General features: G+C 36.8%; 1 protein-coding gene and 1 long non-coding RNA gene across 12 annotated transcripts in view; one reads left to right on the forward strand and one right to left on the reverse strand.

The window, feature by feature from the left end:
* The window catches only part of TRPM1 (transient receptor potential cation channel subfamily M member 1), a 91,264-nt gene that overhangs the window by 10,517 nt on the left and 52,781 nt on the right, over positions 1-27,966 (reverse strand). For 5 of the 9 annotated variants that reach the window (XR_014934406.1, XM_085515729.1, XM_085515726.1 and 2 more), the window contains 18 exons: positions 25,917-26,091; positions 23,725-23,848; positions 19,523-19,595; positions 18,583-18,683; positions 16,930-17,103; positions 15,669-15,803; positions 15,167-15,217; positions 13,663-13,803; positions 12,642-12,671; positions 9,843-10,132; positions 9,069-9,297; positions 7,734-7,856; positions 7,291-7,422; positions 6,117-6,245; positions 4,642-4,893; positions 3,796-3,970; positions 2,325-2,345; positions 791-935 (listed from right to left, as the gene is read on the reverse strand). Coding sequence is in view for 8 of the 9 variants with exons in the window: in XM_085515729.1 (XP_085371855.1) it covers positions 791-935; positions 2,325-2,345; positions 3,796-3,970; positions 4,642-4,893; positions 6,117-6,245; positions 7,291-7,422; positions 7,734-7,856; positions 9,069-9,297; positions 9,843-10,132; positions 12,642-12,671; positions 13,663-13,803; positions 15,167-15,217; positions 15,669-15,803; positions 16,930-17,103; positions 18,583-18,683; positions 19,523-19,595; positions 23,725-23,848; positions 25,917-26,091 (2,500 nt within the window). In the remaining variant the exon portion in view is untranslated. Of the gene's footprint in view, positions 1-790; positions 936-2,324; positions 2,346-3,777; positions 3,971-4,641; positions 4,894-6,116; positions 6,246-7,290; positions 7,423-7,733; positions 7,857-9,068; positions 9,298-9,842; positions 10,133-10,744; positions 10,806-12,641; positions 12,672-13,662; positions 13,804-15,166; positions 15,218-15,668; positions 15,804-16,929; positions 17,104-18,582; positions 18,684-19,522; positions 19,596-23,724; positions 23,849-25,916; positions 26,092-27,966 lie in introns of those variants that run through there. The other 4 variants (XM_085515728.1, XM_085515724.1, XM_085515725.1 and 1 more) reach the window with 3 other exon arrangements.
* Positions 819-27,465, forward strand: LOC107318643 (uncharacterized). Of its 3 annotated transcripts, XR_014934408.1 has the most exons (5): positions 819-955; positions 3,266-3,431; positions 6,137-6,236; positions 8,540-8,574; positions 21,397-22,013. It is a non-coding gene; the product is annotated as an uncharacterized LOC107318643 (long non-coding RNA). The 3 variants fall into 3 exon arrangements; XR_014934409.1 differs by lacking the exons at positions 6,137-6,236; positions 8,540-8,574 and having other exon boundaries at positions 21,397-22,032; XR_001557422.3 differs by lacking the exons at positions 819-955; positions 6,137-6,236; positions 8,540-8,574 and adding an exon at positions 27,097-27,465 and having other exon boundaries at positions 21,397-21,535.

Here is a 27,966-nt window from a genome sequence, read left to right on the forward strand (position 1 = left end):
AAGGAGATGTATTAGTTTTACCTATTTTTATTTTCCAATTCCTAAGTCATTATAGGAAACACATGAAGCATAACTATTGCATATAACTGTTGGCAGAAAGCACAAGCAGTATAAATGCATTTAGTTTTACTCCAGAGAATTCTAAGCATGGATTTATGGAATAATGTTATGAATTTGCACAGTTGCACATTGGTTGCACTGGCCACGAATGCAGCCATAGATTTTGGTAAAATGCACCCATCTTGTCTCTAGGCTCAAGGTAATATACACTCCTTTCCTGGGAGACACAGGAACTCTGCAAGGCTTTCATTTCTTTTTCTTTTTTTTTTTTTTTTTTTTTTTTTCTAAAATAAAAGCAAAGTAAGAAGAAAAATAGGAAAGGAAACCAGATGATGCGTAGATGGTGCAGTGGAAATGTCCCTTATTTTTGATGTTCAGATTTTCATTCTGCAGATCTATGGTAGAATCATGTTTGTCAGTGGCTGTAAGAGTTCTATCACTTACATGGGTTTTAGTGGATTCAATTTTCATCTTTACAGAACAATCTTGAAACCTGTCAGTATCTATTAGACTCTAACTGTAGATAGTCATTCTCTTGTCTAAATCACTGCAAATCTGTACCAAATTTTCTTCCACTCTTTCCCCAGTGTATAAACCATTCCAAATATTTACTAGTCATGTTCACAGAGAAATTTTGAGTGCGAATGCAAACCCTTGCAAAATCAGCTGATGGACTCTCATTGAACCTTTATCTTGACAATAAGAAATGAATGCACGATCATTTACATACTTGAAGACTGCAATCAGCAGGTTTACCAGCAGAATATTTGCTACCAAGAGGTAACAAGCCATAATAGCAGGAGTGAGCCAGGCCCCTGGTATGCATGGAGGGAGACGTTTACCATCCTCATCGTAAAGATTGTCCCCACAAGGAGCTGAAGAAAGGACAGAAAAGGTATTTAAATTTCCTGACACTTGAGAACAGACTCACTTAATGATGACACTCGGGTAAAATCTACCAAACCAAATAAATTTTCTCAGTTTATTTTCAGTGGCAAGTATGTATAATTTCTAGTCCAAATTCTGCTTCTAACTACAGCATGCAAAATAATTTCACACAATAGTGACTGGTTACATGGCTTGAGGTTTAATGCATAATGTAGCTTTCTCCTCAAATTCATATAGCTGCTTCTTTTTTTTCCCACCATAACAGTATAGGACAACATCTTAATGTGCACGTGTATACTTTCATAACAGCATTTTAAAAACACCTCTGACTAAACTTGTCTTGACTTTCCAAATACATAACTGGATTTATTTAGTGATCCAAGATTGTTGAGCATGTATAATACCTTCATCAGAGCTCTGAGTGTTTAAGTGGGCCCTAACTACCCTAAACAGCTTCTCCTGAGGTCTACACCTACAAGCCCTATGTATGCCCAAGCTACAGCAGGTGTGCAGGCATCAGATTTCTCTCATGGATGGTGGACCTATACTTGTGTCCTGGACAAACCCTTCTTTTGTTTCAGCCTTGTCTTCTCTTGCTGCAACCTGAGCTCCCTAGGTAGACCCTGGATTATTACTTGCCTTGTCTTGTTAGCAATTAGCAGCAACCATCTCTGAGAGACTGGGTCGCTCTGGGGAGGGCATTGCTCACCTTAGGTCCCTGCTCTCTCTAATCCTTAGTGCCAACCCTGCTCTTGTTGCTTCCTGGCAGATCAGAGCTGCAAATCTTCCCCAAACACCAAACACAGCTACACAGACAGAAATTGTTCATGATTTAAAAAAACAACAAAAAAAAAGAAGTCAGTAAACCTCTTTTTTTTTTTTCATTGAAAAAAGTTATGAAGTTGTATGCAGTTATTAACTTGTTCTTGAGTAGAAAACCTCAATTTCTGATCTTTTTATGCCAAATTTCTGTATTTTTCACAATCATAATTTTATCTTAAGGAAAATACAAAAGGGAAGTCAAATGGATCATAGTATTACTCATGTGGGCCAATGAAAGTAATGCTAAAAAACCAACCAATACAATATCTAGATAATTGAAGGGAATTATTTATAACATGACAGTCATGTATGCTAATTTAAAACAAATCATAGCAATCACATAAGCTTGACTAAAACTTCTGATGCGCAACATATATTACAAGTTTTCCCTTTCTTTTCAGATAGAACTATTTTGGTAGAAAAACAACTCACATGTGAATATTAGATGAACCACATAATTCAAATGTCTAGTGAATATCTAGCATCTAGTGAAGAAAAACGATTAATGAACATATTTAGCTAAATGTGATAATCAGCTCCCTGGATAGACTTACGATTGATTTCCATGGCATAGACTGAATTGCATTCCAATGGAACAAAATGAAAAAGGAAGCAAGGAGAGAAAGAAAACAATAGAATAATATAGGGGAAAAAACCAGCAAAAAGAAAACAACAAAGAAGATGATTGAAAATACAGTTTTGCTGCCAAGAAAGTATAAACAACTCAAGTATCAAGACAGTAGAGACATATAGTTAGAAAGAACATCTTTGTTAAAACTGCATGGTATTCTGCAATTTCCTTTTCATTTTGTGTTCCCCGAATGTTACACATGGCAGCAAATTCATGACATCAAAATAAACCACAAAATGCTGATGGCAGATGATCGTTTAAATATAGAAAATATTTCAGGCAACTAAACAAAATTGATAGTCACCACAAACACAAAACAGCTCAAAGTTACCACATGAAATCATTGTTTCAGCTATTAAGGAAACATTTCTCACTTATTATTATTATTAAGGACCATCTTAGCTTTCAGTCCACTAGCTGTTTCTGCTGAATAGCTAAGTTTCCATTAATAGTCATGATCCTGATGTCATTACAGTACAATATCACTAAAGCTCATTTTGATAGCAGTATAGATACTTGCTCCCCAGCCCCTAACTGGGGATTGTAAAAGAATCACAGTATAGAAAGACACTCAGCTCAGCTTCTCTAATGCTTAAGAACACGTTGCTGTTGAATAACACTAACTTGTTGATCATGGACTTCTTGTATTGTTTCAGATAAGGTGCAAAGTGCTTAATGCACTAAAGAAGGCCAGCTGCATGTCTGACTGTACAAATTTCAAATGCTAACACAAAACTACCAGTAACGTGACAGTGACAGTATTCATCCGCAGTTTTTGTACATAAAATGCTTCTTCCAAAGCTGAAGTTAATCAAGCTGATTTTTATTTATTTATTTTTAACTTTTAATTTTTCTCTTCCACAGATGTAGAAAATGAGAACGTGCTTGATTTGTGAACCTGAAGCATTTCTGGAAAAGCAGATACGTGTATCCACGCTAACATAAATGCAGAGTCTCATTGCTTGTGCTACCAGCTGGAGATGAGAAGCATGTTGCCTGTTTATTGTGTCTATTTTGGCTCCTGTGTGAGGTATTTATTTTTTAATTCTTTAGTTGGAACTGTTTCTTAGTAAAATATTATTTCAAGAGAAAGTTTAAGAATGATCTCTGCTTATCTCTGCAAGTAAACAGAACATTTAATATTGTTACCCTCTCAGACTGTCAAATATTCTAGACTATATCACACTCAGTGTTAACTGAACTGGGATTTTTTGGTTAGAGGCAGGAAATGCAGGTGGGGAACAAAAAAGTCATTAGAAACTGGAGTCTGCCATAAGAAAACCCTCAAATGGACAAATACACTCTAATTCCAAATTAAAAGCAAACATTAATTTGGATCTGATCATCTGCCTCATAAACAGGAAACAGACTCTTACTATGAATTCTACTCTTACGGTCTATCTGGTCTGCGAACACCTCTCCATAGATCATCCAGTAGGGCATATAGAAGATGTTGCGAGCTAGTCTCCAAGAAGGCTCCTCATCTGGGTGCAGGATTGCTTGGCGTGCTACTCCAAAACTCATCAGAACCACAAGCATGATGACCACAAAGTAGAGCATGTCAATCATCTGCACAAAGAGACCATACAAATGTTTTCATCATTAACAGTTAGTACAGTGACATCAACATATCTTTTTGCCAAAGTGCAGCAAAGTGAACAAGTATCACACATTTTCCTGGACAATTATCCTGATGTCGTTCTTCAAATTTAACTACTGCTCATGAATTAAACATACATAAAAAGGGAGGAATAAGTCATTTAAATAAATAATGGATTTATAGTTTTATAAAAGACTAAACATGGCAAATACAAAAATATAAACTTGTTATCCCTAATCTGTATCTATATCAAGTGCACTTTGCTCTTCTTTCAGCAGAGTTTTTCTGTGGTGATAAGGAGATGGTAATCATTGCTGTATCAGTTCCAGTCCACAACTGGTGGTTCTGTTGATATTATCTTACCACTATGATTATAAGAGGGAGAAAGTCAGCAAAGTGAAAAAGCTTACAAATTAGTTTAAAAAATAAATGAATTCAAAAAAGTATCTCTTTCTTGAATATCTTCTTTGTATTTTGAAAGAGTATTTCATCTCATGCATGCACAAGATTCATATGGCAATTCTTTAACAGCCTTTACTCAGAGCCTTAGACAGATAGGAAAAACTCCTTTAAAACTATTATTTAAAACAATAATCAACCTTTGTTTCTCATGAAGTTCTGAAATATATAATTTACTAACCATCTTTCCAATCATCATGACGTAAGGTCCCAGGTACTTGTTCACACCGAAGATATCTAGTACTCTAATGTACCAGAAAATTATATCCACGCAGTAAATTACTCTTCCATAACCCATGTAAGGCTGGTTCTGTAGGCGAAGAATTGCTCCTATCATAAATACTGAAATAGCCACCAGGTCAGTAATATTCCAGTATTCCTGGAGCCAAACTTTTACTTTCTGACTCAGCTTTCCAGGCTCTGACATGAGAATCTGAAATAAAAATTAACAGAGACATAATTAAGAAAAACGTGAAATTACATTTCTGAAGTCATGAAAAAGATCTGTCTTGTCACATTCAGCAGGGACTACCCCTATTTGCAGCATAATTTGCCTTAAGCAGCAGAGAGTCTGAGCTTAAGCTGGAGAGAGTCCTGCAGAGAGCTACAAAGATGATGAGGAGTCGGGAGGAACTCCCTTATGAAGAAAGGCTGAGATATCTGGAACTGTTTATGCTGGAGAAAAGAAGACTGAGAGAGGATCTTATCAATTCTTATAAATTTCTAAAGGGCAGAAGTCAAGTGCATTGGGCCAGGCTTTTTTTGGTGGTGCCCAGAAAGAGAAGAAGGGGCAATGGGCACAAACTGTAACACAAGAACTTCAACTGAACATGAGAAAAAAATCTTTAATTTGAGGGTTACAGAGAACTGGAACAATCTGCCCAGAGAGGTTGTGAAGTCCCCTCAGGAGATATTCAAAACTCACCTGGACTATTTCCTGCGAAACCTACTGTAGGGATCCTGCTTTAGCAGGGGGCTTGGAATAGATAATCTGCTGAGGTCCCTTCCAACAGCTGTGATTCTATGATCTGTATTTTTAGTGGCTAGTTGCAACGTTTCCTTTACATCTTTGTTTATGTTTTGGCTAAGATATGCCTTTTTTTGTTGTCGTCATAGGATTTAAGCAATAACATTTAAACAAGGATATCTAGTTTGATAACTTTGATCTCCAAATACAGTTAGTAATTCAGGAATTATCAATCAGAGTATAGGCCAAGTGCAAACCGCACAATAGCATGTGAATACAGTGGAAGTTTTTATGCTGTCTCCCTCATCTGAAAGCATCTGCAGATCAGTCAGACCTATTGGCTGACTGCCATTCTCCTCAAGTAAGTAAACAGCTAGCATCCACTCAGATTTGCTTCACAAGTTGTGGCCGTGCCTTTCCTGGATAGTGATTAGTGACCACAGGGCACTTTTGCTTGACCTTTTCACCAAGTAAAAGAAGGTTTCAAGTTATAGGAATGGGTCATAAATGAAAATCTCTGCATAATAGGCATTTTAAGACTTTGTGATTATGAGAATCATAGAATCATAGTATAGTGACCTTCTTTTATCCATGGCTTTTTAACTTGCTGCAAAAATCCATGCTATTACTACCTCTAAGAAAGAACTTCTTTTCAAGAGCTATGTGATGTAAGTATGACCAGACTTTACCTCTCTTACTTTCTCCAAAGCCAGTGTCACAATGTAGGATATGACAATCCATTCCTGGACAGATGGCCACCGTTCCATCCGCACCAAGATGATATAGTTAAATAGCATCAAGTAACCCAGGTATGATATCTATAAAAAATAAACCCTTTATAGACTTTTGTGACATTCATACAAACACATAGGCTATGCATGACAGCTTCAGGTGCTGAAGACCTACTTGTGAAAGGAAAAAGCTTTTCTTCTCTGAAGAAAGTGCACTTATTGCAATGTTCTTGCTGCTACAGCTGCCATGCAAACTGGTAGAGGTCACAGGCCTTCAGCAGCTGGGTATGATTCACTGCTTATTTGTTGAAATAAGCAGTACAATGCCAAAACATTCTAAATTAGACCCCTTTTCCCTAGGGCATTTTTAATATACTACAGTGTAATTTCTTTACTCCATGAAATCATATTTAATACTTTTATTTGAAATTCAGTAGGGATTTATATTTTGAATTATTATCACTGACTTCAGAAAGATAGATAATTATTCAGTGTGCTAAAACAAAAAACCTAGATAATATAACAACAGACGATACCACAAGTTCTAACTTAGCATAAAATGAAAACAGTATCCCCTCTTGTAGGGCACACACAAAATTCAGCAGTAGCAAGAAATTTATTTTTTAATGAAATGGAAATACTTCTTGATATGCTAAAAAGAAAATGAGGTGATTGTAGTTCAAATTGGTTTTAATTACTTAAATAGGAGAAAAGAATTTATTAAGCCTTAGGGATCTGTGCTTCCATCAAGATTGCATTTGACAGAATGAATGGCAAGCACTGATACTGCATCATTGTTTGCTGGGTTCTGAAGTATATTTAAAAGCAGAACTGGATCCAGAAGCCTTTAGAAAGCAAGAGGATCTAGACTAGCTTATATTGAGTGACTGAACCATGCAGCTTTCTTTGAAGCGTGAAAGAGCTTTAGTAAGTGACAGCATAAGCTACAGTTATTTGTTCAATTTCACTCTGCATTTTTCTCTAAATAAAGAGAGTGCTTTACTCATCAGATTCCACAAAAATCACTATTATTTTTGCTTTATGTGGCTGCTATTTTTACACTGCTATTAAAGCCTTAACTTTCATAGGCATGAGAAAAGTGATCACTATCAGTTTAATCACCATGACTTACTGTGTAGAACCAAAATTTGACAATAGGAGCATTATAGAATTCATAGATCTTTGTTCCAATTGGAAGGCTGTTTTGTTTTTTATTTCCATTCTCTTCATCCCCTTTCCGGGAACCTGTATCCACGTTTGCATCCTAGAAGACCACAGTTGTCAATTTACACCAACATACAACATCAAAAACAGTAGCTTTTCCCATTTATAATCCCAACCATTAACTACAAAATGCTTCCTCTGAGCAACACACCTCCTGTTAACTTTTTAAAAATCCAAGAACTATTCACTATAGTAAATCTATGCAAATATACAGATAATTTGCATGCCCTGGGAGTCCAACTCTTCACTGAACCTGTTGAGATTTTATCCAGTGTGACTTACAGCACAGAAAAGTTAGAAAACTTAGCACTCTTGAACTGTTACAACTTCCTGATAAACTCCAGTACTGACCGCATTTTCTTCCTCCTTTTCTTTGCCTTCTTCATTGTCTCTTGATGTCTGGTAAGAATAATCATCATAACTGCGAAATTCTAGGAAAAGGATGGTTGGAGGAAAAAGAATCCCCATTATAACCTGTACAACGAGAAAAAATTCAAGTTAGACTGCAGTATTTACTTAAACTATCAGGTTTCATAAAAAAAAGCAAATCTGATAATCATTTTTTTTTCTTTTGTATAGCATTCAAGATACTCTGCTATCTCCAAACCTACAAAAATAATGTGTAGCAGTTAAGAAGCGTAACCAACAATCTGTCAATTGAAAGACATTCTATTATCACGAATACATTGCATGTAAGCAATTGTGCTGCAGAATTAGAGTTGACCAGAGAAATTCCATGGAATGATACAGTAGCAGTTGACAAAGCGTTTCAGGTTTCTTACTGGACTTTACAGTTATTTTAGTCAACTGCTGTAATTAGTTTTGATAGTTAAAAAACTTGTGAAAGTATAAGGAGCTGTGCAGATAGCACCCAGAGAGCTCTACTATATGAGAATGCAGAGATATAAAAACACAGGCGTAAGTACAGAAAAGGAGTTAAAGAAGAGAGGACTGCAGGTTACAAAACAGCAGACGATAGTACCATCATGACAGACCTTTACAAGGACAACAGCAGCGACATCATGTAACAAAGAAGAGTATATTCACCTACAAGCTCTCACACACAAACACCACTCTGTTTCCATATCAATGGCTCACTCATATTTTTATTTTGTGACAGCATTCTCATACTGCTCTTTTCTAAATTTTTTCTGCAGATCCACTGATCCGGAAATATAAAAATCAGTACAAGGTACAAATGAATCAAATCACAGAAGAATAAAAAATCACACAATTTCACACATCTCATTCTTATCAAAACTGAATCTTAATTCTGTGTCTTCTGTAACAATACTAAGCAACACTAAGAAGAATCTGTCCAAGTGTAGATTCTTTTCTCACTAACCCCACTGGGTGTACCTACAGAGCAGATATTTATGATTCTACTCAACTAATTTTTAATCTGAGCTTCATGTTTTTATTGAACAAATTTCATCATTCACTGAAAGCTACACCTTTGCTTTCAGATTCCAATCATATTAAGCCTTTCATAAGCCTTTGACAAGTCATTTTCCTTTATCCTGGTATGATGTTCCTTAGATCTCCCGAGTTTGGAAAAAACCAAAACAGATGTGTTCTTAAACCATCTTTAATTAATAAGCCAGTTTTTATATGCATACACCTTACATAATATAGTGTTATGTGCAACAAAGTGTATCTTTGACAGCAAATGCAGAACAGAAATACCTTAAGGCCTGGGTTTTTCCGCATACGTAGTCGCCCCATCCACATATCTGTTAAGAGCATCTGACTGCACGTGTGAGCGATGAAATCCCTGTGTTTAGCTGCCACAGCCAGCTTCAGGCAGGTAGAATTACTCCAGTTTTTCAGTTCATAGGTCAGTAGTTTCATGGCAATCTGCTCATCATGTTTGTAGGACTGATCCAACAGTTCAACAGCCAGCTGTCCAAAATCTCTGTAACATGCAAGGTAAGTCTAGTGAAGTTTGATTTAGGAATGTGTGTTTGCTTACACTTGGGATTTTCACTTTGTTCATATGGGGTTATGTTTTTTCTATACACAAGGACAAGAACAATAGAATCTCAGGCTTGATTTGGGATAGTTTACAAAAGTTCCAAACAAATTTTCAGTGTCTAGAGAGAATTAGCTTACACCAAATGACATCTTAAGATCAGTTTAACTAGATCATCGGATGGCCCTTAATTCATATGAGTACAACCTCAAAATAACATTGTCAAGTAAAACTAGCAATTTTTATAGAGAGAAAAGGTGAAGAAAATATGTACTACCAGAAAAAAAAAAACCTGCAAGTCTTCTTGCTAGCATTACCTTTAGACTCTGAGCCAAAAGCTTGGTTTGTCTACTGTTGATAAACAAGCTCCAGACTGCATTCTTTGAACCTACAGTCTGGAAATCAACTGTACTAAAAATCAAGCTTCTCAGCAGGTCAGACTATTTCCTGTATCAGGTAGACATATACTATGCTCTATAACTACTAACTTTGAGTTGTTGTCCAGATCCTGAGAGATGTCATCCACCAGTTCACTTTCAGAAGACTCATGTGCCATAGATTTGTACAGCTTACAAGCAACAAGTGCTTTGGCCATAGTTTCCTCCCCTCGTTGCCAAAGGAAGAGTGCCATCTTTTGCCTTTTCATCAGCACAGCCCATAACATCAGTTCATGAAATGGATACTGAAAGCGGCTCACTTCTGGATCATCCACATCAATATCAATCTCTTCCTCCTTTTTTTTCTTCTTCTTCTTTCCTTTCGTAGGAGGTTCATCATCCTGGGAAGAAAACAGGAAGAATTCTTAATACCAACCTTTATTATCTAAATTGATGACACCATGAACTAAGTGCATATTGAGAGGTTATGATATTAATTGTTACACTTTTTTTGTTGCTTGCTGTAATGAATGCCAGTAGTAATAAAAATATGATGAACATGTGACAAAGCATGCATTGGGCTAGCACAATTAACACAGGTTCATGTTTTACTCAGAGAACCACTTTTCACACACTTAACTAGAAGTCACTTATCCTGGATATGTATAGGAGAACCCTATTGTTCTGAAGCCATCAGTTTGTGCTGCATTGCAAGTGGATCTCAACTGCACATGTAATTGCATCAGTTGGGTGATAAAAAATTAGTATTTAATGAATTCTCTTCTGCAGTGTAAATGGAGCTTTACCAAGCCTGAATTCACTATAAAGGTTCTACTCTAAGCTTTTATTTGATATATCTGTATCCATTCTTGAAGAACAGTGCTGCATATCTTACAGGTTTCAAAGCAGTATTCAGACTGACATACAGGTAGAGAGAGTGGTTAACATGCAAAGGGAAAAATGCAGGCAGATAGCATTCTTAAGAACAACAAGATACTAAAGGGAGTGTTCACCTTTGAATAAGCAATCTCCTCTTATGTATGCTGTGCAAACAGAAGGTAAAGTATCCTGTTTCTTAAAGGAATAGAGAGGATAGGCCATTACTACAGGAACCAACATGGGAGTAACTGAAGGGAAGTACTGACAATGAGGCAGGATCCTGAAGGGAGAAAAACCATGATTGGGTAAATTAGGGTTCAAATAATGTAGGAAGAACATTGCATATATAGGTGTAGAGAGAGAGCTTATCACCACTGTAGGCCTTGATTCCAATCTCAGAAGAGGACTGGAACTAAATCCCATCCTACAGAACTAGATGATCTTAAAGATCCTTTCTAACTCAAGCCATTCTACAATTCTATGATTCTATGAATCAGTTTTTGTTCAAATAAGAAATCTCAGCCTAATAATCTCAGCGCTATTTGATTACAACAATCCAACTTAAACCCAAATTCAGGCATCAGCCTTTCTCCTCAGGTTTTGAAAGCTCAACACTTAAGTAAGCATTTCTGTTTTAGCAGTTCTAAGAACTGCATGTGTTGACCTCGATTTCTTACAAAAAATTTAGGGGATCCTAAACTGCATGCAAGTGAATAAAGTGTAAACATCTTTGAAGAACAGAACATAAAATCTCAAATGAAAGGCCAAAAATTGGGTCCTCCCCATGCCAGGAAAAATCAAGTCAAAAGAAAACCTTGTGTGGGAAGGACAAAGTACTGATGAGTCTAAACTTCCTGTTTTAAAGCTTTTATCTCTGGAAGTGAGAGCCAAAAAATTGGAGATGCATGAAATTATTGACCTCTTAAACAACAGAAAAAATGATTTTTCATTTCAACTTTTCTTCTTCTTGGAAGAAGGGAGTGAGCTACACCCATGTCACATGGAGAGAACACTTCAATTTGTGCCACGTCCAATATTTCCCACTGGAAGTAACAGGAAAAATCAAAACAGGCTTTTAGGGAAGCACTCAGTAACCTACTTGTGATCAACACTGATCAAAAATGGCTGCATTTCTGAGGTGCTGAGCTTTTGGCTTTCATCCTTCAGAAAATAGGAAGTTGATCACAGAGTTTAAATACAGCTTGGACTTTGTAGAGAAGAAAGCTGCTTATCTGCTTGGGGAAATAGAGGCTTTTGTTTGCAGGTAGAGTATATAGCAAAGGTAACACAAGCAGTACGTATATATATTGTATTCAAATACTATGAAAGCATTAATAAAAGTATACTTCATGGAGAACTGTCCCTGGGCTCTTTACGTAAATACCCTCCCGCTGTATATTAATACATTTTTCAGAAAAAAAATGCCTCTGCCTCAGACTTGATCCCGACCAATTCTAAATTTCTGCAGGCACGCAGGTAATTGAGGCAGGGTTTTGGTTCAGTTCCATCTCATATTTACAAAGCACAGAGCCACCACTGCTAGCAAAGACCTTTTTCAAGTGGAAAACAGCCATTAACATGCCACAACACAACACACAACTTTTTTTTTACTTTTTTTTTTCACTCCACTTAAATGTTGCCTCTATGATAAAGCCTCATTTTTGTATTAATTATTACTTCATGGTTCAAGGGGATTTGCCCACACAGTACTGCTGGGCTATACTCTTTCTTCAATATCACCAGTGTTCACGTCTGAATTATTTAATCTACAGTACATTCCAGCAAGTAATGTGTTATTACATAATAGAGCTGAAAACTGCCTACGGATTACTAAGCAAAGCTTTAAGCAGCTCTCAGGACCATACCAATAAAGAAAAGTCAGAAACACTTCATAGGCTGCTCACAAAACAGATCCTCTCTAGCTGCAATTTACTTTAAGCCACAGCAACAGAGAAGAAGCAAAGAGCAAGAGCACAACTGTAACAAAAAATGCACTGATAAAAGCAGTATTTTACTATAAATCCAACTTACCTCCATCCCTAGTAGTTTAAGTGCTTTTGGCTAAATATTAAAATAGAAAAGAAAATTAATTAGATAGAAGGCAAAATTCAAAGACTAAAAAATGCAAAGGAAAAACATTCTCATTTAACTTTCTATTATAAATAACTGTATCAATAATGGTATAACTAATTAATCTTGTCCTTAACTGTATTTGTTGGAAGGCAATGAGGTTTTTTTTTTGTTTTTTTTTTTTTCATCCTGCACTCAGCTGAAATACAACAGATCTTCAAATCTTTTCCATCAAAATATTTCCTCTGTTCTATTATGAAGCCTCTGATTCACATATTCTGTAAAAGGCTTAATTGTATGTTCGATTAGGTAGTATTCTATATATATGCATACATACAGTATCTTGGCTACTTTGGGGTTTCAGTGGCCTTCTAGTCATCTGAAGCAATTGCTTTTTGTAAGCAAGCTTCAGTTGATCTTCAAAAACTCCAAATTCAAACAAAAATATTAAATAAGTTAATGAAGAGAGTTATTCTAATTGCTTAGAATAAAATGTTTAACAAGGGTCCATACTTGATATTCTCATAATTGGCCCACGGCTCTGAAATGCTTTACTGAGATTGCAGTGGTTTTTGTAAAATGAGGCTTATACTCAGAGCAGATCCTTACAGGAACTTATTTAATTATTTGGAAAACAGACCTGATGTGACCAATACAGTTTACAGTTCAAGTTATAACGTCAAGGTACAGCTTAAAGAAGGAAGCAGTAAATAATCAGACATGGCAGTTAGAAATACTTGGATAGTAAACTACTTAAACAGGAGGTGGTTCACCTCCAGATCAAAGTATTTACCATCTGCTGGCTTCTTCTATTAACCAAAGTGTTTTGTGGGATCCTTACGTAACTTTACTACTACTGCTACTACATCATACAGCATTTCTTTAGCATTGCACATGTAGTGTTACACAATGATAAAGGAACATGTACTAGTTAATTTTACCATCAGCATGATGGCCACATCCAGAATTAACTCATTCTTACCCTCTTTGGTCCAAATAAATTATTATAAAGAGTCCGAAAACTTTTTCTAGTATAGTTGCAGCGATAAGCTCCACCCATGAGATATTCAAGTACAAGACCAATATCTATCAGGCTGATATGATAATCTGGTGGAAGATTTCCCTACCAAAAGCAAGCAAATAAACAAAAGAAAAAAATAAGAACTTAGAACAAGAAAACACGACAGACATGAAACTTCTATTGAGACAGCAGTAATATTTGTAGACACTTGTCTCAGTCTCTGAATATTTATACAAAATTAATGAGAATGATTAATAAATATTTGGGGGAGAGATTGAATTTTGGAAGTATTTATAGTTGAGCACAATTTTTCATCTGTAATTTACTTGTACATTATGTCAGTGTCCATACAAGTCCAGGTTGTTTGCAAGAGCTATATTGGTGAATTCAAACTTTATATTGATCGTTATTAATTCAATATAAAAATATGATGTGCTTAATTTCATGGTGAAGATCAGACACTCCACATTTTATAAAAATTCCTATTTTGTCACAATATTACCTATGGAGTCAAGAATACAATTCAGGTCATTATTTAGATTTATGTGTAGCCCAGAATTAAAGAAAAAAGCCTATAATATCCACAATCTAGAGCTAGGCAGCTGCATGAACTCTTCTAGAAACACGAGCTGAAAACTGTTTTGCTGTTTGAGCTCTATCCTACCACAGTAACTCATTCTACAACACCACTGAGCAGTTGCTACTATGAAAGAACTATATCCTAAGCAAACACATCACCTCCATGTTAACCCAACTGAATCCCCGAGACTGCCGCTGAATGAGTGAGCCATGACAAAACAATGAAGAGACAGACAGAAAGCAGAATGTAGAAAAGCATTAGTGACAATCACAAAGACAAACACTAAATGAGATAAGTTTAACTGTGTAGCATATCAATATGAATTATACATTAACTCAGTACTATTCCTTGTAGTTGATTTTTATGAAATAAAAGCTCCAAAATGTCAAAGAGAGTAAATATATAACCCTGTCAATAGATAATGAATTAATGAGCATGTAGTGGAAACAAACAACATATTTAGGATTTGTAGCACTGAGACATTTTTTTCCCAAGTGAAAATAGGATTGCTTGGGAGCAAACTAACTAAAAACATGCAATGCAACAAACAAAAGGGAAGAAATTCTCTGCTGGGGAGCACAGCTTCCACTAAACCTAGCAGGTCTTTCCTTTCAGTCCCCCTCTGTAGTACTCCATCTGGAGTCTACTGTGAAGAAACATTATCTAAATCTTAATACAACACTCCTAGGAGCTTCTGAACTACCAGCAGTGCAATAGAGCCATCCCCAAATTAGACCAATGTCATTATTTACCTCATTTGAAAAGTCATTTGACTTGCCTGTTCTTAATAGCTACCATCTAATTTCACTCATGCTATGCTTGCTTTTACTGTTGGCTCATATCTTTAATGTAATGATGCAAATGTAATGCAGCTTTTAAGCTTACCTTTTTCACATCTCTAACTAGCAAATGCAGTGTATTTGGAGGACCCAATCTCTGAAACAAAAAATATTTACTGTCCATTAGAGCCTCAATAATTCACACAAACAAAAGTGACGCTGTAAGAACTTAAACCAACCATGTGCCATTATATTCTACAGGGCTGAAAACAATGAACTAGGCTACAGTGACATACACAGTATTAATCAAGAGTTGCATAGTCCTTTGCTTATAGCCCTTTATGTGGCAGTTCAAGAACCTTGATTCAAGTCACAGTTGCTGCCTGCTGAGTCATTAGGAATGTGTATGTGTAGGGAAACACCAGGACACTACATACAATAGCACTGGCTCCCTCTAATTCAATTGACCTTCTATGCACCTTTAAGGCTCAAAGCTTTTTAGAAACCAAACCATTTCAGAAGCATATGTCAGAAGGAAGAGAAGAAAAAGGTCATTCCTATACAGTAGAAAAGATATCACAGGACATTTTTTACTTCTACTCACTCACAGTATTATAAAGTTCTTCCAGTCGAGGAATAGTGAGGAAATGTTGCATGTTAACTCCATTCTCAATGAGTAGTTTCACAAAGTCCACTCGATCTAGAACCAGTGCATCCAGCATAGCCTGCTCCAGCGAATTCACCTGAATCACAGAACAGAGAACATGAGATCACACAAGCAGAGAAGAAATGGCTGGCCAACAACCATAAATATTTTCATTACTTTAGAGATTCCCAGGTTCCCAAATACACAGACGATGGCTTATCATTCAGGAAAGATCAGTTTCTCCTCCTTCACCAGTTCACCCATTGGCTTTCAAAAACATTGGCCAGAAAATCTAAAGGATCATCTCTTAATATTGTCTATAGAGTTAGAAAGCAGAAGGAGGGGTAGAAAGGCCTTGAGCAGCAACCCCCTTGACACAACATCCTGAATTCAGACAACAAAACACTCTAACCTACTGCAAATAGAAGGCAAAGCACTTAGAAAAGGTGAAATTTAAGTTGCCTTCAGTTAATATTTTTATCAAGGGAGGACAAAGATGTTCACTAGTGTCCTCATTTTATTCTGATAAACGCAGGCAAAAAGAGGCAGCAGGTAGGCACTGGCTTATATTGCTGTGGTACAGCTGCATATAGTGCACTTAGGATGAGAAACATTCCTGGTCCAAAACCTGAACAGCAGCACCCCTGCAGAATTCTACTGTCTATCCTCTGGAAATGTGCAAATGACCATTCTGTAGAGTGAAAATGTACATTTCCTTTTCTCTTTGTTTTCAAGGATGGCTTAATCACTTTGGCTGAGAGTTCTGAAAGTTTAACTCCTGCACAGAAAATGGATTTGTCAAATGGAATATAAGGGCAAGACTGGAAACTACTAAAACTATATGAGGAATAAAAATGATCATTTAAAATGGAATTTTCAAACTTCAGACACTTCTCATATTCCTATCATGATGCTTTTAAAACACACATGAAGTCTCTATGAAATATGCTCTAAGTATCCACAAACAACACATCTTAGAACAAGTTATCTCCTTTCATATGGATGCAGATATCTATATCTTTCATATAGATGATAGAATGCCACTTGCACCATTTTGCATGACACTTAAAAATAGTCTGGATAATTCAGTCTCCCATACAGTTTCACAGAAGGGTAAATTCCACCTTTGCAAACTAGTAGATAGGCACAGAGACAGAAACAACAATAAAAAGAAGCCAACAAAAAACTTTTCAACAGTTTTAATGCAAGTGCTTTCTCCTCACCCAGTTCAGGAGTTCAAGCTTCCTTGGATCTGTTTCTTCTTCTGGCTCTTCCTTTACTTTTCCTCCCTTTTTCTTCCCTTTTCCTTTCCCTCTGGCTGCTTTAGTCTGAACTGCTGGAGATTTCTTTTCCTTCTCAGGGGCTGTACCATCACTAGCTGTGAGGCTTCCTAAAGGCTTAAATTAATAATGTACAAGTATTAGGAATCTACTTAATTATACCACAACTATTTCATGAATACAATACTGCTGAACTTGCTTTTGAGTCACTACTTCTCACATGCAATCTACTTAAAAGTACTATTTCTTTAGGTATATGAAACTTTTTGCTTTACCTGTTTAAAAAGAAAAAAAGGAAAAAAAAAAAAAGAAAAGCTGTTATCTCTAATACAATTAATAACACTGAAAGTCAAGTAGTGAAGTAGACAGACAGATTTTCTCTCTCAAAACTCAGTGCAAGGGGTCTGGAAAAAGATGCTACTCAATGATGTCATCCTTCAGCTTCTCTTCTCTCAGGGAAAGTTACAGTTGTCAAAAAATAGCAACAAGCAGGATAAGAGGTTAACAAGGATCTTGCCTAATGCCAAATTGCATCCATATTGCATAAGCAGAAAGAAGGAGGAAAGAGCTCCTCTAATTTAGGCTTTGCAGTCAATATCTAAGCTTATAGCTCTTCAGGCACATGTAGCCTCTTCTAACTCCTTCCCCTTTCTAAGCTATCTACCCCAAACAGGAAGGTACGTGTGCAAATATCTTGACACTACTTGTCTATGTTTTGCAGTCTTAAATTACTTCCAGCTAATACTTAGGTTACATAACCTCCATGTGAATGAAAACCAGATTATAACCGTCTGTGTCCTGCCCAGAAAACTAGAGAACCAAGCTTGCTGTAGTTTTTGTTTGTTTGTTTTTAATGCTTAACAAGGCTTGTTTTCTTTTTCTTCATCTTAAAAAACAATCTCTTTCTGGCTATCATGAATCATTTGTAAGCCTGGACAAAACTGCATCTGTCAACTCATAGAACATGAAGGCTGAATCTTCCTTACCAAAAAACATTCTTTATGGATTAGAAATTACAATGTACCACAATTAGCTGACACCGAATCCACAGATTGTTGTAGAGAATGCAATAGGACAGACAGTAGCTGGATTCAGTTGCCAGGAGGTACATCTGAATTTAAGTGCAATACTAGGGAGACTTCTAAGTTTGATTGGTATGGCATTGCCAGAGGTGTTTTCAGCAGTGGTTTCTTTTGGTTATCTACATTTTGCTCCCTTACTCCAAACTGACATTTTCAAAGCTGTTAATGAAGCAAGACACAATTACTTCAAAGCATCTCCATGAAATTCAGCCTTGATGCATTCCTGAACAGGTAGTTAGAGACTTCAGCAACTACTAGCATGTGTCAGTGAAATAAAAAGCAAAGTTGCTTTTCTTTTTTTTTCAGAATTTAAGGTATTGTTAAGCTTTTGCAAATGGCAGCCAAAGTAAATTCCAAAACAAACAGGTCACTTTTAATTAATGAAATAGATGAATATAGGGATGAATCAGCTCATAATAAACAATAATTCAACAATATTCCTCCTGACAACCAAATCCAGGGAGTTCATATTTGACAACTCATTTTCAGTTTTTAGCAAATAACACAGTCTTACTGGCCAGTGGTGTCCAAAAACAAAGATTTGGCTGCGTGCAATGTCTACACGATTCCAGGCCAAAGCCAAGCTGAGCTGGTCTGGAGCAGATGCATTGGTACCTAAACAGAAACACACACCAATATTTGGTATTTCATGCATGATGAAACAAAACTGAACAGTGTGCAATTCCCTTTCCCAAGAATTAAAAACCAGCAACCTTATTATCACAAGAATAATTCTACTACAAAGAGGTGCAAGCACCAAACCAGTTCAAAGCATCTTCCTTTTGATCTCACAATCCTAATTTCAAAAGGATTAACCAGACTGCCTCTCTATTTCCCTTAGAGCTCCCAGATTGACTTTATATTCTGTAGCTAAAGATAGACATTAAAGTGTACTAAAAGACTCCTTCTCTCAGCTCCCTTGGCTGATGCTTTAGATATGAGCACAATAATTCCTCTCTTTATCTCTTATTTAGCATTAGGGACTCCAGCATTCCCACACTGAGCCAGCTATCAACTATAAATATTCAGACAGAAAACAGATGTTGCTTCAGCAAATATAACACACTCCAATAATCTGAGAACTGATCCTAAGTCTTGCCCTGCGGCTTGAAGAATACAATCTGAGCTCTGGAAAAATCCAGTCTTCTAATCTTCATGCCATTTCTTCTTTCTTTATTAACCTGTGCAAGGGCTGCAATAAAATGTGTTGAAATATCATTATAGCTGTTGGCAGCATTTCCATTCCAGGCTCTCAGGTGAGGAAAGCCACACAAAAATTTCTGTCCAGATTTTATACTTTGAGGTGATTTAAGTTGCAATCAAGTATTTTCAAGTTGATACTTCAAATAAAAGCAAATAAGCCAAAAAAGTTAAATATTTAGAATGAACTGTGAATAGTGAATAGACTTGATCTTTTAAGAAACACAGCATATATCCTTCCTTGCGAAACCCACCTTTGAGGAGAGCAGTTAAGATAGACATCTCAATGTCCTGTTGCCCTTCAGACCCCATACGGAACACAGTGATCTAAAAGACAGCATTAAACCAAAACATAGAATTACAATACATGAAAGACGGACACTAAACAGACAGATAGGAAAAAAACCAACCAACAAACAGAGCAGAATGATAAAGGTCTATTGTTTTCTAAGGCTTGAAATTTTTCAAAACATCGAGTTCCACTCATTTTTTCTTTTTGAAATTACAATTTCACAAAAAAATTTGATACAAACTTTTTCAGAAGAGTTGCCCTCAATAATCCCCACACAGTCAGATGTGATAATCTTGCTAAAATTCTTTTTGAGACCCCAGAATTTTCACAGAGACAAAACTGTCATGGCAAACTGATCATTTTCTCATATTTTGCACTAATAATAGAAATGCCAACTTGGAAAAAGGAAACACCAACTACCTGAAATAACTATGATAGCTTTAATGTTATTGATCATAACACTCAAATATTTCTGAATGATGTGGTTTGCCACTTACTGACCAGCTGAACAGATACAATTTACTTAAAAATCAGATATTTGTAGTCATATTTGCTTAACTGAGTCCATTCAAATTCACTGCCTTCAAAAACAGCAATTCCTACAAAGCTTAGCCATTAAAGGAACTACATACTCAACGATGAATAATTCAAAAGCATATGCTATATTACTTAGATTCATTCTGAATAGAGACAAAAAAACAACAATCTTTCACTTTCCAAAAACATCTCTGCATAGTAGATGTCAGCCATTAAGTCGTGGGAATGTCAATTTTTTCAACATACTGAATGGTTTTTGCTTCTACACAAAGATAAATGTTTTCCACAACAAGAAGACATAAAAGATTTAAAGGAAAAGTTGTATTACAGAAAGCAGACAAAATTATAATCAAACACACTTTTGTGAACCTGTTTAGGTTGAGCAGCCAGTGTTTGAATTTTGCAGAGCAGATCAGGCCTGCTGTGATATGCATTTTTAAATTTGAAGCAGTTTGGCCAAGGCAGCTGTTGGCTCTTTTCTCTAATAGCTCTTCTAGAAAGGCTGACTTACAATCAACTTATTGTAGTTACACTTACAATCAACTTGACTTCTGATGAAAGCATAGTGCAGAATTCATCTTGGCACCATAGACACATAAATATATCAATAGTACATTCATATTACTGGAATCATAGAATCATATAATGGTTTGGTTTGGAAGAAACCTAAGATACTATCTTGTTCCAACCCCACTGCTATGTGTAAGGACATCTCCCACTAGACCAGGCTGCTCACAGCCCCATCCAGCCTGGCCTCCAGCATTTCCAGGAAGGGGACATCCACAGCTTCTCTGGGCAACCTGTTCCAGTGTCTCACCACTCCTACAGTAAAGAATTTCTTCCTGATATTTAGTCTAAATCTACCCTCTTCCAGTTTAAAACCATTTCCCTTGTCCTGCTACTACCTGCCCTTATAAAAGTCCCCCCCCAAGCCCTCCTATAGGCTCCCATAAGGCACCACAAGGCCACTATTAGGTTCCCCCTTGGATTCTTCTTTAGGAAAGACTTAATAATACAGACATAAAAATAAGATGAGCATGCTAACCAAACTTCTGTATGTAAAATATGCACAGATGGGTATTCATTTGATTGCAACACAGAATTGCATTTGTTGTATTTTGTTCCAAGCAGCATTGGCAGACGGATGAGTCCTTAGAGAATTTAGTTCTAACAAAAGTATTTAAATAAATGCTGCAAAATTGAAATCTGGCCTCTATGAACTCAAGAACTAAGTAGTACCAGAATATGACTGAAATTAAAAAACAGACAAAACTCAAAATGGTCCTTTGCTTCTTGCAGGAGTCACCCAGTGCTGAAGGAAATAAAGCATCAGATTTAATGAACGGTGAGAAGAACATCAGAGAGAACATGGGAAGGAAGAAAGCACAACTTGGAGAACCGACTGCTACTACATTGAACAAAACATGAAAAACAACTGGTGAATATTTAAATATTACTTTGAATATCTTGAAACCTATAGATACATAAGCAAGTATTCCTTGGCAGCTGAAATGAACATTACATAGAAAAGCTGGAAGCATCAAACATAAACTCAGGAAAAGGGCAGCTTTTTGGAGAATAGAGAGAATATGAAACTGGTAGAAAGACTGCAAGGAACTCAGGGAGCGCTTCACACAGATGCCCAGGCTCCAATCTTAACTCATTTCAGTTACCTTAAGACTCCTTCCTGGTAGGGGTCAGAAACAGCTTTATCTATAAATCCTGATATTTTTTCATGCATTTCTTGACTCAGCCAAAATCTCCTAATGACACTAATTTGTACGCACTTTATGCATGAAACGGTAGGCTCCTAATGGTATGTCTACAGGTAATACATTGGCATCATACTTTTAGAAGTGATTTGACTTAATGTTTGAAATTTTTCAAAACAATTTTAATGTCTATATGTCCAAAGCAAAAGAAATAAAAAATAGCAAATATCATTAAGCTTCTTCACAACTTAAACGTCCTTTATATTTCAAATTATTTGCTAGTCGCCTTTTTATTTATATGGAATTAATAAGTGCTGATCAATAGATCTGGGCATCTCAGAGAATCAGAGTTCATCTAGAGGAGATGATTTTCTAGGTGTCTGGAGGATGTGTATGCTCTACTTGAGTGGGGCACCAGGTTTAATTCTAATCTGATAGAAGTTATCTCCTAATTTCAATCATGCAATTGCTCAAGAAAAAAATAAAAATAATTCCTGGTTGGAACTTTCATCACTGTGGAACTGCCCATATGAACTGAGGTCCAGCACAAAGCCTGAGGTACCAATTCTGGGAAGTTTCTTTGTATTGTGGTGAGAATCATAGAGCTGAGTTTAGCACCAGCTGATACCATATGCAGTATGGTCATGCTAAGTAACAAGCTGTTGTGGTTTAACCCAGCAGGTGGCTGAGCATCACACAGTCAATTGCTCACCTCCCCCTTCCCAGTGAGATGAGGGAGAATACCAGAAAAAAAAAAAAAAGTAGAACTTGTGGTTGAGATAAAACTATTTACTAAGATAAAGACAAGGAAAAGGATAATAGCTGTGACTATTCAGAGACATATGAATGTACATAACAAGAGATGCACAAGCAGTTGCTTACCACCACCTGACTAATGTCCAGCTGGCCCCCCTGAGCAGCAGAAGAAAAAAAGATCAACTCCCGTTCCCCCTTCATAGCTCCTTTTGCATGATGCCATATGGTATGGCATATCCCTTTGGCCAATTTAATTCAGCTGTCCTAATTCTGTTCCCTCCCAGCTCCTTGGGTCCTTTGCTGAGAATAGCCTTGGCTCTGTACAACACTGCTTAGCAGCAACTATAAACATTAGTGTGTTATCAACATTGTTTTCCTCCTAGAACCAAACACATAGCGTCATACCAGACACTCCAAAGAAAACTATTCCATACCAGCTGAAACTAAGACACAAGCAAATACTGCACAGAAAATACTTTTTTTCTTCCCTCAATATTTCTGTGGGTAAAATAGCAGGATTTAAAGTTTTTCACTGAACAATTAAACAATTAATTGGGAAGTAATTAGATAATGGTTTGTCTCTAAGCTGACCAGAGACAGAAAATGTGTGCTATGAGGAAGGAAAACACACTTAGTATTAAGGGAGCATGAAACATAATTTTCCAGGATCAAACATAACTGGGATCATCAAAGAACACTACACGTTCCAATTTCTTTTAAAGACTTGAATAGCCCATTTTATTGGCACTGGAGGATGAAAACAGTGATGATGCCCCCTTAACATTTCTTCCTGTTAGGAATCCTTTCTTCACTAATCTTTCCTCTACTTTCTGCAGTTGGTGCTTTTTTAAAAATGCATTTATCTGAGTGTCTAAGTTTACTTTTTGGAAGTCCATACTTAGACTTGGGGTCTTGTAGAAAAAGACCTTTATCTTCTTACACAGGAGAAGAATCTGAAGCTAGTTTTAGAGGCTTTCCAGAAGACAACATCTCTTACTATTTCTAGGAGTCCCGGTTTATGAATGCATTATTGTGTACACTTATGGGTCAGAAGAAAGAAAAAAAGGTTGAATTGTAATCTGGTAGAGTCACACTTCAAAGTACTTGCAAAAGTCTGTTCATAGCAATTGTATTCATGAAATACTTTTAGGACACTTACAAGTTCCTTTTTCTTCATGCATTCCATCAGAATGACAAACAGCTGATGAGCTTGATTCCTGCTGTAATTGAAGGTTTTCTGGATGGTTACTAGAAGCTGGTCCCTGAGAGATTCACTTATTATCCTAAATGATAAAGAAGACATAAAACAAGACATGGTTGGAATTAGTATATATGTAAGGAAGGTCTGCTGCTAGAAACATAATTTTTCATGCACCAGTGCAGTGGTTTTGTTTGAAAATAAATAAAAACACACAACATTTTTGCATTCAGTGTGGAAAGGTTGTGAAGTTTACAAAAAAAAAAAATAAAAAATTACAGTAATCAGGAGATTTCTACCCAGTCTGGCTCTTGTGCATCACAGCCCATCAATATTTAAAAACTGGCAAGGAATTTCAACTCTCCTTCTGCCCTGGAATGGAATCTCTGTACTACAAGACGACTCTTATTCTTTCTGTAAATGCGTATATAAACTTCTGTTAAGTTCGGCCTTCAGAATTTCAGCAGTACACCTTACTGGACACGTATCCTTGCCTCTAAATGTTGCAAACACCCTAAAACATTTCACACTACCAGTATGTCACCTTGATTATCTTTTACCACTTAAACAAAGAATTTAGTTGCTTGAGAATAAGAAACCTCAAAATACACAGCTGGGAAACACAAAAAGCAAAGATGATCTAAGAAAAAAATAGACTGAAAACATTCCCGCAAAGATTAGATATATCTGGTCTCTCAAAGCAGTCTGAAACAGAGCCCATCAATTCTGACTGTTTTCCTAATAAAACACAAGTATTTTCAAGTAGCAGCTGGCATTCAAATCAGTGAGACAGCTGAGCTTGCCAAGTGCAGTAAAATTCCAATTTCATTGTGAGAAAATTCTTTGTAATCTGACAGAAAGAATGCCAGAAATTTCTCACTACAGATCTTTGTTACCAGGTGAACGCATTTATCTCATCATCATTATTGGAAAGGAAAACCGGACAGTGTAACATGTGCATTGGGGAAGAGAGTCCCACAGTGAGAGATCTCAGAGACTGATCCTGATAAGCTCCTTCAGTTTCTGTGAGCTGATAAAGAGGGATGGATCAGAAAGAAAAAAAAAAGGAAGTTTGATCTGATCTAAGGAGGCTTGTTCAACATAAAGATGCTGCATCATAAATTCCGTTGTTAGGATTAAAGCTGTACTATATGTAAACACCGAAATTTAGCATCAGAGCTGCTTTCCCATTTCAAGCACATAACATCTGTACTGCTTGAGAATAACAGTTATTTGGTTAATATTTAAGCCAATATAAGCTCCAATTTCAGCCATGAAACAGACTATTTCTTCAGTGAGAAGAGGGTGTGATGTACTTTAATGAAGATAGTACACATTTTTCCTGATTCACTATGAAGAATGGGTATAGAGAAAACATTTCACTGGGAGAAGCAACATTTGTAATAGAAAATAGAAAACTACTCTGCTTCCACTTGGAATATCTATCAGGAGAGATCTTATACTCTGCAAACAAGATGAGCTTTATGCTACAAGTATAGGCTTTGTATCTTCTTTGAACGAACTGCACTCTCTACCAACCAAAACAGCAGATTAACCAACCGTAAAAATCTCAGATTCCACAAAACGCTGCATTAGAAGCCATTGCTACAGGCTCATTTGGGCAGTGAAGCTGAACGCTGCAGAGAAAGGTTTGGCTCTGGTCACGGCAGCACTGCTCTGAAGAAACATCGAAGACACAAGAAACAGCAAAAGAAGAAAGCCTGACACTTGTTCAGCCTGGCACTCTTGGAGCATGGATGTCATTCATTAGATGCAGGCAGTACATATTCTGCAAATACATGAACTATGAAAACTCTGCTCTGGCTCAAGAAAAGGAGTAATTCTTGGGAATCAGTTCTAAAGCACCCAACTCAGCATCAAGTATCATACAACAAAGTTTGAAGGATCTCGTATGACAGTGTTCTGCACAGAGAACAAGCTTATGTCAATAGGCTGTCAAATACCTTCTAAGTAGTAATAATTACTATTCATTAACACCCGGGAAAAGATCAAACAGGCAACAAAATCTGACTGCCAAATCCTTCTGTGAGGAACATTTTGTCCCTGAGCTTTGTTTCAAGGAAAACAAAGCATAATCCATCATTGTCCCCACCGAGCAAGACACAGCTTTAGTGAAAGTCTCACAGTCTTACCCTCCTTCTTCTGAATACTTGTGTGCAAATGACAGAATATCAGATGCTCGTCCACTACCATCACAAATCACTACAGGGAGAGGAGGTTCTTCTCGTAGGCACTCCAAAACAATGGAGATAACATTGGGACCACCTTCCACGATAAGCCCAACTACAGGAACACCTTGTCCCAGCCCTGAAAAAAAAACAACAGAAGAACAGAAACAAAAAAGAAGTGTAATTGAAAACAAGTTTAAGAGATTGACATGTTACAAAGGGGTGTGATTTTCTGTGCCATAGCATCACTAAAACCAGAGCAGTTAGGAAAAATTATGATTATTTCACAGCCACTACCAAGGAAGGATGTTTGCATACTGTTTCAAAGTCTCCGAAATAAAACAGCAAGTCTCTTTGTAGTTATGATGTGGCTTAATCCACAATAGGTAGCTGTGCACCACACAGCTGTTGGCATGCTTCTCTGCTATGGTGGGATGGGGAGAGAACTGGGGGGGGGAGGGTTGGTAGGAAAACTTGGGTGTTATGATGAAGGCAGCTTAATTGAAAAAAAAAAAAAAGAAAAGAAAAGAAAAAGAAAAAGAAAAAGAAGAGAATATAAAAAGAAAAAAAAGAGAATACAAAAAGAAACAAAGAGAATACAAAAACAGTGATGCACAGCACAATTGCTCACCACCAGCCAAATGGCGGACTGTTTGTACTCTCTTGCAACATACACCATGCATAGATAAACCAGCTACACATGATCCTATTTTTACTTCATTAGCTCCACCGTAACTTGGATGGCTCCCAGCTATTGTGTTTTTGATGCTTTCACTCTTCTTTGGTTACCTATAGGAAGTCTTCAGTAAGGTGACATATGTCTATGTTTTCTCCTAAGATAAAAGTATGAATTTGGACTGTTAATCATGGGGCTGAGATGGCTGGCCGATGGAAGAGACGACAGCTGAGCATCCCTTTGCTGTCCCTGCCTCACTCTGATCTCCAGGCATAGGATGACAAAGGGAAGCCCACAGGTCACACAATCTCAGTAGTCTCAGTCACAAGATCACTTGGGGAAATGAAAGACAAAACATTACCTGAAGGCTGACTAATCCTCCTATTACAAGTATTTGAATTCAGTTCTTAATAAGTAAAATGACCAGCATTTCTTAAGTAAGATGCACTTTTTTTTTCTTTTGTACAGTTGAGTTCATATTTTCATTTCTCTCTGAAGAATGGGAACACCATGGACTGTAACAGCAGAAGCTTCCTGATATCCTCCTGTCAGTATACCCCCAGCTCTGATGAGGAGAAGTCACAGAGCATTGACTGGCCTCTGTGTCCGTGAAATCCTTTGTGACTACTGCTGAAATTTCCAGAAGGGGTGCTTGTGCTTGAAATGATTAAAAAGAAATAGAACAACTCCCTGTATGTTTTTACTAGTAAATGTACTGCAAAGCTTTACAGGATTCAAATATCCTACATGTATTTCCAACTTTGCTCCTCCTGTGAAAAATCTCTTCAATAAGAACCAGTATCCACAGCCTGAAGTATTAAAAGAAAAACCACAAAACGTGTTGGCTCTAGGCCTCTTTCTGCAGAAGATGTTAAAAGCATAGGCATATTAGCCATCTCACATGTCTATCTGGAGGCAGCAGGGCCTGATACTGTCTCCACGTTCAAAGGCAAGAGGTGTAGTTTGGTGAGTTAACTTTCTTAAGCTAATTGTAGGTTAAAAGCAGTATCTGAAGACTTTCCAGAACACTCGGCTATCTTTTGGTAGATCTCTACATGTATCTTTAGTCTTACCCAGTACTCAATTTTTCTGCTCTACTGTTAAGAGCACTTAAACCCTATTAGAGACTTCTGAACAGCACAATGCAATTAGCATCCTGAACGCTTTGTTTTTTTCTTATTTTTATAGGCCTATACAGCTTCTGAAGGCATCTGTCATAAATCAGAAAGTCAGCTGATAGAACTAATGTCTATTTTCCTGAAGCTTTTAATCCAAGCATGGAACCTAAGACCAACACATTTCTCTTTATCTTTTCTGATTTTTTAAACTTGCTGGAAA

The sequence above is a fragment of the Coturnix japonica genome, chromosome 14, assembly GCF_054131305.1.
Source record: "Coturnix japonica strain WE chromosome 14, WE-NBRP24, whole genome shotgun sequence".
NCBI classification, from domain to species: domain Eukaryota; kingdom Metazoa; phylum Chordata; class Aves; order Galliformes; family Phasianidae; genus Coturnix; species Coturnix japonica.